The sequence below is a fragment of the Bos taurus genome, chromosome 23, assembly GCF_002263795.3.
Source record: "Bos taurus isolate L1 Dominette 01449 registration number 42190680 breed Hereford chromosome 23, ARS-UCD2.0, whole genome shotgun sequence".
NCBI lineage: Eukaryota > Metazoa > Chordata > Mammalia > Artiodactyla > Bovidae > Bos > Bos taurus.
In genome coordinates, this window is record NC_037350.1 from 32,101,162 (window position 1) to 32,114,197 (window position 13,036).

Here is a 13,036-nt window from a genome sequence, read left to right on the forward strand (position 1 = left end):
AGTTTTCACCTAATAGATTTTTTTTTCTGTCCCAGAATCCCATTCAGGGTCCCATAATCCAATTAATCACCACATGTGGGATCCTTTTGGCTGTGACAGTTTCTCTGACTTTCCTTATTTTTGATGATTTTGACAATTTTGAAGAATATCAGTCAGATATTTTGTAGATTGTCCTTCAACTGGGACTTGTCGAATGCTTTTCTCATGATTAGACTGAAGTAACGTGCTTTTTGAAAGGATGACCATAGAGGTAGACTGCTATTTTCATGACATCATATCAAAAATACATGCTATCTATGTGATCTCTCACTGATGATATTAACCTTGATTACCTGCTTGAGGTAGTGTTTGCTAGGTTTTTTAATCGTGAAGTTAACTCTTTTTTTCTTATCCCTTTCCATGCTGTGCTCTGGAAAAAGTCACACGCACAGTCCACACTTAAGGAGTGAAGAGCTTTATTTTACCTTCATCTCCATAAATTATTTACATTTCTTCTGCATGGAAAATATCAGTATTTTCAGCTCCTTAAAATTCTCATAGAATTTTCTAGTGAATCTACTAGGGGACAATTTGTTTTGTTTAAAAGGAATAACTTCTGAACAACTTTCTCACCTTATTACACAGTTTTGTTTTTGTTTTTTTTGAGATGCACAATATTTCTTAATTCAAACTTACAAATTATATTTTCAGGGAAGATCATGTACTTTATTCCCCCGTAATTAGCACCTTATACCTTTTAAATGCTTCTCTCCCCCTTTCTCCCATGATTGCTTTATTTAATCTCTCTAATCAATCCGAGTAGTGAATTGTCTTATTGCTGTTGAATAGAATCTTCTTTATCAAGAAATCAGTCCTTATATATATTTTCCATTTCAATTCCTTTCATAATTTGAGCTTACATTTTTTATACATTTAAGTTGTCTTCTTTGGTTTTCTATATACTTTCCTTGAAGTTATAAACTCAGTAAACTGGATGTTTAACTTACTTTTGTTTACTTCTGAAGAATCTTTGTTGCTTTCTTCACACCCATTATCTTTTTTATCATTATTTGTTTATTTTTGGCTGTGATGGGTCTTTGAGGGTTTTTCTCTAGTTGTAGCAAGTGGGGGCTACTCTGTAGTTGTGGTGTGCGGGCTTCTCATTGCAGTGGCTTCCCTTGTTCTAGAGCCGCACCCCAGGCTCTAGAGCACAGGCTCAATAATTGTGGTGTACAGGCTTAGTTGCTCCACTGCTTGTGGGATCCTCCCAGATCAGGGATCAAATCCACGACTCCTGCACTGGCAAGAGGATTCTTTACGACTGAGCCACCAGGGAAGCCCCACATCTATTATCTTTTGAATCATTTCCTTACTGGGGCTTCCCTGGTAGCTCAGATGGTAAAGAACCTGCTTGCAATCCAGGAGACTTGGGTTCGATCCGTGGGTCAGTAAGACCCCCTGGAGAAGGGAATGGCTACCCACTCCAGTATTCTTGACTAGAGAATTCCATGGATAGAGGAGCCTGGCAGGCTGCAGTCCAAGGGGTCACAAAGAGTTAGACTCAACTGAGCGACTAAGCCTCAGTTCTACATTGCTGATTTGGTTTTTACAGTGATAATTTCTTTCCTTGCTACTACTAATTCTGTTCTAGTTCTGAAGTGACATTTTTTTCTCTTTAGTTACCTTTCTCATCTTCTTTCATATTTTCCTGTTGATTTACTTCATACATGCTAAGCTTTTTTTTTTAAAGTATTCTTGAGAACTTGGAGAAATGTGAAATGAAAATACTCTTCAATTTCCCTAAGTAAGCACACAAATGTAATATAACGGTTAATAATCAGACCACTGTAGTTTAAATCCAGATAATACCTGTTTGTGCCGGGATGATTTAAATGAGTCCTTAAATGAGGATTTAATCCCTCTGTACTTGAGTTCTTGCTCCTGAAAAATGGAGATGATGCTGGCAGCTTGAAGGATTCTTGTGAGGTTTCAGTGAATTAATTCATATAAAGTGCTCAGTACTTGACAGACATGCCTTCATTATGCAGTGATCTCTCTTTTATGTATTTGTTTCCTTTTCTATGTGTGTGTGCTAAAGTACTAGGTTGACCAAAGATGTTTTGGAAAAAATGAACAAACCTTTTGGCCAACTCAGTATTTATATAGGTCCCTTGTGGTTCCCACCCATACCTCCAGTCTCGGACTATAAAAGTCAATCGTGTGATTTTGCTCCTGTGTGATATAACCCTTGCACTGGGCCACCTTGACTGGTTGGAGGCCTGTTGCCATGTGCTGATAGTATTATGTATGCATATGGTCAAGAGGCAGGTGGTGGGAAGATGGCCCCTTGGCATTTTTTCACCAATTCAGGGAAAACTAGCTATTCTTGCACTTTAATTCTACAATGACATTGCATAATTTGAGGAAAATCCCCCCCGCCCCCCACCACCAATTTCCAAGTTAATTTCTGCAATTGTGTATGTTTTCCCCTGCTCTGTTGCACTGGCCCAAGATCCTAAGCTACAGACCTTTAGAAAGACTGGTGAGCTGTGGAGGGGGAGACATCAAGATGTGGGCACAGAGCAGCCTTCCCCACCATATCCCAGTACTGCAGACCTCACCTTGTCTGTGGTGACCTCACCTGGCCTGTGGTCCACCAGCCTTGAGATGCTGGAGAGTATCTAAGCTGGAGAGCTTGACCTGGGGCTTCACAGTGCCGTCCCCTTTCTGCTTGTAACGTGGGACCATGCTCCAAGGATGAGAGTTTTGTCTCCTCTTGGCATCCCCTTAATTCATCCAAATTATACTAAATCTAGCAAGGAGCCTTAGAATTTGTAGTGTGTGATAGGAATAATTCCCAAGTTTTAACCTAAGTAAAAATATTTTCTCAAGGTGTTGTGCTTATTTTATTGATTTCTGTGACTATCAGAAAGGAACGTTATTGCAGACTCATCTTTCAGGGCCATTCCTAACATAGGCCAGGGTATATTTAACTCCGTGCTGGATTTTGATAGGGAGCAAGGAAGCAGTGTCCAGCGTTGTTTATTAATTATCACTGCCAGGCCTGCCCTTCTAACTTTTTCACAGTAATAGTTAAATACCTGGAAACTATAATCCTCAACCTACATGCAAGCAGGGTTCCAATTACAAGAGCATTAGGACAAAGTTTGGAAGGCTGAACACAGTGAGAACTGAACAATGTGCTGAGGAGGCCACTGCAGGGAGGAGTAGGAGGATCAGTGATGGTAGACGGGGTTTTTGCCTGGGCCTGTGGTACTCTCCTGAACACCACCCACTGTGTGCTGCACAGGATCGCTAGCTGTGTCCCATCCATCCTACACTTCAGGATTTCCTGGAAGTCGCTAACTTGACTTCTTCTTCCCCAGCCTCCCAAAGTCTATGGACTATTTCCATCTTCTATATTAAACGTCTTTTTTTTCCTTGAATTACCTAAAGTGGCTTCCATTTATCTAACTGAACCCAGGCAGAAGCTCATGGGCCTTTGGTAGAGAAGGGATAGGAAGGTCAAGGTGATGTCTGTCCCTACCCTGCCATATGAACCCTTAATAGAGCCTGACCTCTGGCAGAACCCGAAGGTCCATCTCTTTTCACCTAGTATCTCTAGAGATATAGGAGCATAAGTAAGTCTCTTCTGTGGCCATGTGACCAGATATGACATAGAATGGGGGAGAGGGCATTTCCCCACATGCCATGGAAAGCCTGGATTTGATTCTCTGAGTATCTTAGAAGCACAATCATGCCCAGTAAAGATGTCAGTAATCTCTGGGGGTCCTGGCCCTGGGTGAAAGCCCCAACAGGGTCCTGAGAGTGAGATACAGAGGACCCAGCAGTGCCCAGTGAGAATGGGCTAGATGAGAGAGAGTCGAGAGAAAAATTGATGTTGGACGCCAACTGAAGAAGCAGCCAGCAAGGCTTATTCATAAGCATTTATGAGAAATACAAAATAACTAAGTCAGATGTGATAACAGGCTGGGGCCAAGAAGTGGTCAGCAGGGGATAAAGCAGCATGGTGGGGTGGATGCCCTAAAAGACTATGGAAGAAACTAGAAAGATCACATTAAGTTCCACTTTTAGACAAATTAGCCCAGAGTTCCAATGACTGCTGAAAAGTAGACTGAGGAAGAAAAACTGTATGAGAGATGATTATGATAGTGAAGTTTATACAGTGCTTAACTACAGGCCAGGCATTGTTCTAAATGGTTCACATATTATAACTAATTTAATCCTCATGGAAATCCTATGAGATAAATACTGTTGTTATCATCTCATTTTTACAAATAAGGAAACTGAGACACAGAAAATTTAAATAACTTGCCTAAGGTCACACGGCTCATAAATTGCAAAATCAGGATTGCAAACATAGGCAGTCTAGCACCTTAATCTGTACTCTTACCCAATATGCTATATTGTGCCATGGAAACTGTTTATAAGTTCTCTGTTTGTAAGTTAACTGATTTTTAGAGAGAGAGAGTTGGGATAAGAAAATTTGGCCAATGGCATAGAATCCAATAGGCTCCTATTGTTTAGAAATGGATGGGATCTTAGAGATACACATGCTTCCACTTTACAGATAAGGAAGCTGAGGCAATGAAAGAGTATTCATTAAATGTCAGATGGTAGTTAATTGTAGAGTGACTAGTATTAAATAGCATGCATGTTTCCTGATTTCTTCTTTGATGGATAAGATTAGGCGAATCCCCTTTTCCTTAAGGCATGTAGACTTGCCAGCAGATATACTGGCTAAAATGTTGAGTCTCACAAAGCATTCCATCTTGGTTAATGTTTTACTTTTAAAAAACATTATCTTATGAAAAGCCTATATGCTTAAGAGAATTAGTGAATAAAATAGTTATAAGTCATTTAGAGTTTAGAGTAAAATAAGGTGTTCAACAGTTTCCCTTATGATGTATTCTTGAAAAAGTATTAGTTGCTCAGTCATCTCACCCTTTGTGACCCCATGGACTGTAGCCCACCAGACTTCTCTGTTTGTGGGATTTCCCAGGCAAGAATACTGGAGTGGGTAGCCATTGCCTTCTCCAGGGAATCTTCCCAACCCAGGGATTGAACCCAGGTCTCGCATTGCAGGCAGACTCTTTACCATCTGAGCCACCAGGGAAGCACCAATGTATTATTTGATATACTCTTGAAAAGCACTAAGTTGTAACTTAACTGAGAGGGAGGAGGATGTGTGACTTCTATGATATGGTGTAAAGAAAAAGCCTGTTCTCTTTGAGGTAGATCTAAATCTAGTATGAGTGGCAAGATCAAATGGGATGGCCTCTGGACTTGGTATCAGAAAAACCTAGATTGGTTTCCATATTTTCTATTTGACACCTGCTCTAAATTTTTTTCTTTATCTCTACCTAATGTCTTGATGATCTAGTGTCTTGATATCTACCTGTCCTATATACCTTCAAGGTTTCTTGCAAGAAATGAAGTAATTCTCAGTAAAAGTGCTTTACAGCTATATAGAATTCTTGGCAATGTGTAGGCTCAAGAAGAGGCTGTACATCATCAAACAGTGACATAGATCCCAGTTTTATCCACACCCCAGTACACAATTTTACCTTTCCTGGAGGTTTGTACTTGAGCCATGTTTACAGTATCATTATTGACAGGACCTCCCACTATGGTTCCGGCTTCTACTGTATTAAACATTTTGATTCTCTTCTCCCAGACACTGGTGTTTACCTACTGAAATAAAAGTAAATATAAAAAGAGGTGTCCTATAGCATGGCCCAAATTCTTTTAAGAATTAGGAGGAAATGTTTAGTGGAAAAAGTGCTAAATTAGTGTTCAAGAGACATGATTTGTTGTCCAGATTCTATCACTACCCAAATGTGTAGTCTTGGGAATGGCACTTCTCTGCTTTTCTCAAATGAGGGATCTGGTCTGGCTTGCCTTAATGGATTATAATATTCTTTCCAGTTCTATGTTTCCATATCTTTCAGCTGCTACCAGTAGCAACTTGATGTTAAAACCTGACAATCTTCTTTGAAATTTCACCTGGAAGATTCCAATAGATTAAATAACCTGAAAACTAGATCTACTAAATAAGATCTAGATATACAAGATAGCATATTAAAAAGTAGAGACATTACTTTGCCAACAAAGGTCCATCTAGTCAAGGTTATGGTTTTTCCAGTGGTCATGTTTGGATGTGAGAGTTGGACTGTGAAGAAAGCTGAGCGCTGAAAAATTGATGCTTTTGAACTGTGGTGTTGGAGAAGACTCTTGAGAGTCCCTTGGACTGCAAGGAGATCCAACCAGTCCATCCTAAAGGAGATTAGTCCTGGGTGTTCATTGGAAGGACTGATGCTAAAGCTGAAACTCCAATACTTTGGCTACCTCATGCGAAGAGTTGACTCATTGGAAAAGACCCTGATGCTGGGAGGGATTGGGGGCAGGAGGAGAAGGGGACAACAGAGGATGAGATGGCTGGATGGCATCACCGACTCTATGGACATGAGTTTGGGTAGACTCTGGGAGTTGTTGATGGACAGGAAGGCCTGGCATGCTGCGATTCATAGTGTCGCAAAGAGTCAGACACAACTGAGCAACGGAACTGAACTGAACTGATACAAGATAGAATCTGGCAAACATCTTTTTTACTATTTATTTATTGATTCTTGGCTGTGCTGGGTCTTCACTGCTGTGCATGGGCTTTCTCAGTGCTCGGGCTTCTCATTGCAGTGGCTTCTCTTGTGGCACAGCATGGGCTCTAGGGCACATGGTCTCAGTAGTGGTGATGTACAGGCTTAGTTGCCCTGTGGCACATGAGATCTTCCTAGGCCAGGGATCGAACCCATGTCCCCTGTGTTGGCTGGCAGATTCTTTACCATTGGATCAACAGGGAAGTCCTGAGAAAGCATCTTTTAAATACATATATTCAAAGATAGTCTGAGGTATCTCCATGGATGTAATGAAAAATTAGAGGAATGAGCTTACTCTTCAGAAACCTTGGGCCTGGGGACAAAGCATCAGTTTTTGTCAGGGGCTTGTCAGGTCCTTGTAGGGAATGGAGGATGAAACCTCAGACTCATGCCAGGAAGGCAACATTAATAGAGATCTTGACATAGAGCCAGAAACCTCAAGGGAATTCAAAACTGAGTTAGAGGCTCTGCCCTTTGCAGCAAGTAAGACAGTGACAGCTCTCATGTGCATTGTCCTGAGCCTCTCCTGAAAGTTACAAAAATTCATAACTATGTTTTGGGAAGTTGGAGTTTGGAATTCACATTGTCCTAACTGAGAACTCTTGCTCAGCTGAAAAACTGAAGTAAGAAGAATTGGGCCTAGGCTGATTTGCTCAACACAGATCACACAGAATTACTGAAGATGAAGCTCTACTTAATATGAATTCAAGATCCAAAATTATAAACACTCATAGAAGTGATCATCCAAGGCAAATCCTCAGACTCAGCACATAGCATGATTAAACTGCTGAGAACTTCCAAAAAAATAGCCTGCACTGATAAACACATTCTATAAGCATCCTTTAAATAACTACAGTACTTTGGCCACCTGATGCAAAGAACTGACTCATTGAAAAAGACCCTGATGCTGGGAAAGATTGAAAGCAGGAGGAGACAGGGATGACAGAGGATGAGATGGTTGGATGGCATCACCAACTCGATGGACATGAGTTTGAGCAAGCTCCAGTAGTTGGTGATGGACAGGGAAACTTAGTGTGCTGCAGTCCATGGGTCACAAAGAGTCAGACATGACTGAGCAACTGAACTGAACTGAAAATAACTGAAGAAATAAAATATAAGAAGATAACAAAAGAATAGGCAGATTTAAGAAGGATACTGCTTGAAATACAAAAGACAAATTTAGACACTGTGATTGGAAACTAGCTGACTAGACATAGCTAATGAAAGAATTAGAGAAATAGAAGGTAGAGCTAAGTAAATTATATCAAATAAGGCTGAGTAAGATGATGAGGTATGATAGCAAAGTTAACAGACCTGGAAAATGGAGTGAAAAGGTCCAGTATACATTGAATAAGAATTCTAAGAGGAGAAAAAGAGAATTGGAGAGAGGCAATACTTTAAGAAATAATGAATCAGACTCATTCAGAACAGATGAAACATGATATTTCTCAGATTCAAGAATCACAATGAGTCTCAAGCCAATGAAATGAAATTTATACCTGGACATATCAGAAGGACACTGTCAGATACAAAACACAAGCTTTATTTATAATAATAGCTGCCATTAAAGGTCATTGACAAAAGGGAAGAAATCCATTTCAGTATGATATCAGATAGAGGAGTGGTGGTTTTTTTTTTTAAACATTTTCAAGATAATATAAAAAAGACAAAATACAGGAAAATAGGTGAAGAACAGGTAACTATCAGAACAGTAGACAAATACAGATGAACAACAAATGGGGTAAATGCACTCTGCCTTATTATAAAGGAAGGACATGGATGTCAAAGAACAATATCATTCTATTTATTACCCATCAACTTTCATAAATATTTAGAAGACTTTTATCACCAAGTTTAGGCAAAAGTGTGAATAAATAAGCTATTGTTTATCGTGGTCAAATTTCATCACTTCCATCTGATACCGCTGCTTCATGGTGTCTGCACAGCCACACAGAGTATGTCCCAAGACACCCCTTGTAGCAATATTTGTAAAAGTAAAAAATCAGAGACAATAATCAATAATCATTAATAGTTAAATTAAGTGAAGTATATGTAAACTTTAGAATACTATATAGCAGTCAAAGGAATTCACTAGATCTGTCTTTGTGACCCCATGGACTGTGGCCCATCAGCCTCCTCTGTCCATGGAATTCCCCAGGCAAGAATACTGGAGTGGGTTATCATTCCCTTCTGCAGTGGATCTTCCCAACCCAAAGATTGAACCCAGGTCTCCTGCATTGCAGGCAGATTCTTTACTGTCTGAGCCACCAGGGAAGCCCTTTAAAAGCATATAAAAATTTAAAAGACGTATTAGGTAAAAAAAAAAAGTATGTTTGTAAAATATTAAGTATAAGATTCTACAACTTTTCCATCTTTTAATTTTTTATATGCTTTTTAATGTAGATTCAATGGATTCCTTTTGATTGCTGTATAGTATAGTAAAATTTACATAAGTATAACATATGTATACATAATATCCCATTATGTAACTTATGTATTTGCAAGTGAATAGAAAATGATGAAAAGAAACTTACAACACTGAGACAGTGACAGCTCTCATCTACATTGTCCTGAGCCCTGGTTTTAAAGTTAAGATGCATGAACCTGGTAACATGGGTCATCTATGAATATATATAAGGGAATGAAAAGGACCATTGCCTTGGGAGGAATGGCCACATGGAAATTTAAATCTATCTATAATGGCAACCCACTCCAGTATTCTTCCTGGAGAATCCCATGGACAGAGGAGCCTGGTGGGCTACAGTCCATGGCAAAGAGTTGGACACGACTGAAGCGTCTTAGCACACAGCATGGTGTTTAAATGTATTACAACAGTAATGTATTTGTGAGTTATTACTATGGTTAAAAATACATTTAAAACCGCAATAACAAAAAACTCTCACAAAAACTGAGGTCGCAGTGTTTGAAGTGTCAGAATCTTTCATTCTGACACCTTCAAAAACCATGTGCACCCATGTTCGTGCATGATAATGTATGTCAATGGCTATTCACATAGTCCTGATTCCAATTTGACTGAACATATCCTATTCTGAGAGGAAAACAATAAGTGTTGCCTTTATTCTAAAGTGATGGGAGAGACTTGAGAAGGAGGAGGCTGCTGCACTCACTTCAAGGGCACAAACTGAGACAAACCTGAGAAAGCTTCTTTAGAGGAAGTTGCTGGTATGCGCGTCACTTATTCACCCTGACTTCATGAAAGAGAGCAGGTGGATGCCGCCCCTTACTCCAAGGCAAACAATATTGGCTGCCTGCAACGGGGTCGTCCAGAGCTTGACTTCTGTCCCCTGGAAGTTGTGTGTGTGTGCCCCACTATGTGTGCCTGAGAGAGAGGAGGAAACTGATGAGTAACACAGACCTCAGACTCTAAGGCCATGGGGCGCCAACTCATGGCCTGAGGCTGTAGGGCAGAGGAAGGGCCCACAGCACATCGGAGGGTTGTAAGACTTCCCACAGCAGCAGGTGCAAGGATGCCTGGACAGACACATGCAGGTTCCTTCTGAGCCAGATATGAATGACTAGAGAGGTCCAGGTTATAGCCTTTTAAAATCCTGCCAAGAGAACTGTCTTGAGGGACCACATGACTCCCCAAAAGGTGAGGTGGAGTGCCGGATGCCCAACGGCTGAGGGAGGAACAGTAAGGGCTGAGCAGAGGGCAAAGGAGAGACTGATGGGTGTCCCCAGCAGGGAACTCTCCAGAAGAGTAATGCTGAACATCCACCCAAGCCTAGAGAGCCACAGTGCCAGATCTTAAGAGTCCAGGGAACAACCATACTTCCTGCCTTTTACTGACCACCCTAACTACCAGCCTGAAATGGATCAGCAGCCTCAGTTACCAGGAGGGGCAAGAGGAGTTGACAGAGAAAGGGAATGAGAAGCTAAACCAAATCTTCCACCACCACCCTCCCCAACCAGACCCAAGCTGGAGATGAGGAGAAGTTCTGCTTCTAGATAAAATTTGGGAGTTGTATGCTTTTCATCAGACTGGAGCCATGAATTATCACATGAGATTATTTGGAGGCTGAAAATAACCAATGGCTTTTTCACTCTCTGAAAATGATCAGAAAAGTTATGGAGTTGAGCAGAGGTAAAGGGAAGTGAGGGCAGGGCAGGAGTTGCTTGTAAAATAAAATTTCTAATTTCTCTCTATGGAGTACTACTTTAATTAACATAAGAGCATGGATATATCTGATTCTTTGATGATATTGTTTTTAAGTGTAAATAGAAACATTGCATAATGTCTGTGTTGTGCACATCACAACTATAGTGGGTAGCGATTAATTAATACAACAGTTGCCTCATTACATCATTTTTTTCTTTTTTTTAAATTTTATTTTATTTTTAAACTTTACAATATTGTATTAGTTTTGCCAAATATCGAAATGAATCTGCCACAGGTATACCTGTGTTCCCCATCCTGAACCCTCCTCCCTTCTCCCTCCCCATACCCTCTCTCTGGGTCGTCCCAGTGCACCAGCCCCAAGCATCCAGTATCGTGCATCGAACCTGGACTGGCAACTCATTACATCATTTTAAAACACAGAGATTATAGACCAAGGAGCCCTCCAGTCCATATTGAAATCAGAAACAAACTGAAAGTTGAATTGGAATTCAAATCATTGCTCATTGGCAAAATAGAGTGGGCCTTATAACTGACAAGAAACCTGTCACAAGAAGGGACTGAATATCCCGATATAACAGTAATTTATCATGCCTGTCTACCCCTTAGGGCAATTAGTTCGAAGACATAGCATTCAGAGTAACGTTTTTTCCTAAAGGTTATACCTATCAGGGAGCTTCTCAGGTGGCTCAGTGGTAAAGAATCCGCCTGCCAATGCAGAAGACTCAGGTTTGACCCCTGGGTCAGGAAGATCCTCTGGAGGAAGAAATGGTAACCCACTCCAGTACTCCTGCCTGGGAGATCCCATGGACAGAGGAGCCTGGCTGGCTACAGCCCATGGGGTCACAGAAGAATCAGACATGGCTTAGTGATTAAATAATGATAATACCTCGCAGGACTCTTCTAGTGTACCAGCACCTGAAAGTTCACTGACCACTAGTTCATTGATCCCGTAAATATTTGTTGAACCAATAAATCGAATATTTTGCTACCTTAGCTCTTTCTCTTGCATTTATGACTGAAGGACTTAGTTTGCATTAAACTTCCCCTCTCCATACTTATTGTTACAGAAGTGCTTACTAGTTTTTCTGGTAACCAGCAATGATGTCAGCATATTGTCCACACCTGCATCCCTTACCCTGTATCTGCTTTGTCCCAATTTCCACTGCCTTGTTAACTCCAGCAAAGTCTCCAGGAGAGGCACAAAATGAAAGAAGTAAGAATGACATTTGCTATGAAGATAATGACAGTAGCACTGACAACAACTTAGTAACCAGCGTCACTTGGCCAAATCTAACTACTTTACCTGGTTGTGTGAGGAAGTTATATCCAAGCTGAAATGGGAATGGTGAGAAAGAGGCAGCTCTGAGCAAGGGCATGCCAGGCAAAGAAACAAAGCAAGTTTGTCCAACATGACCAGGGCAGAGTGAGTGAGAAGGTCAACGGTGGGAGATGAGATCAAAGTGGTGGTCGAGGACACACCATGTGGGGTCCTGTGAATAGGTAAGGGGACTGGATTTGCCTTGGCTGCTGTAGGGGGGCATGGTCTACAAGGGTCAAGACTGGGAACCAAGAGACTTGAGAAGAGGCTGTCATAGCTACCTATTCAAGAGTTAATGGTATCCGGGCTGGGCTGTCGTGGGGATCTGTTTTGTAGCTAGAGTCAAGAAGAACTGCTCATGAGGTGGATAGGGGGATCAGGAAAAGGGGAGATTTTTTTGGAGACTTCTAGAATTATGGCTTGAGTGAGTGAATGGTGCTGTGCACTCAGTGGCAGTGGGGAGATAAGCAAGAGGAGAGCAAGTTTCCAGAAGAAAAACAGGAGTTTCATTTTGGACATGTTGGGTTTGAGTTGACTGTTTGATCCAGAAGGGAAGACTGCCAAATAGGCATTGTGTCTATGAGTCGGTAGTTCAGGACAGAGGGCTCAAGTAGATATATAAATTTGCCTTATCTATTTACTTGGAGACCAGGAAATGAGGAAGAACCAGCAAAAAAATTGGGCCATTCATTCCTGTATCAATTTCCTATCACTTTCTCTGGCCAAGACTGTTTCTGTGTCTATTACCTTTGCATTAAATATATCCTGGTCATCTGCCATTGATTAGTTCACTGTAGAATGAGACTTTTCCTTAAGGTACCAGGCAGAGCTATTAATAGCACAAATGTTATCTTTGTCTGGTCTCCGCACTGAGCATTTCCTATATATAAGAACAGTTCATGGCTCTTATTCATAGGCCCCAAA

General features: G+C 40.9%; 2 protein-coding genes across 13 annotated transcripts in view; one reads left to right on the top strand and one right to left on the bottom strand.

Annotated features, from left to right (window-relative positions):
- SLC17A1 (solute carrier family 17 member 1) overlaps nucleotides 1–13,036 on the top strand; it is a 240,792-nt gene that overhangs the window by 74,598 nt on the left and 153,158 nt on the right. The window lies entirely within an intron of this gene.
- The window catches only part of SLC17A4 (solute carrier family 17 member 4), a 36,369-nt gene that overhangs the window by 22,746 nt on the left and 587 nt on the right, over nucleotides 1–13,036 (bottom strand). Inside the window, exon 2 of one of the 3 annotated variants that reach the window (XM_005223810.5) lies at nucleotides 5,568–5,691. The exons of 1 other annotated variant lie outside the window; for it this stretch is intronic. In XM_005223810.5, the coding sequence (XP_005223867.1) occupies nucleotides 5,568–5,658 (91 nt within the window). In that variant the 5' untranslated portion in view covers nucleotides 5,659–5,691. Of the gene's footprint in view, nucleotides 1–5,567; nucleotides 5,695–13,036 lie in introns of all 3 variants that reach the window. One more of the 3 variants, XM_015459989.3, reaches the window with a different exon arrangement.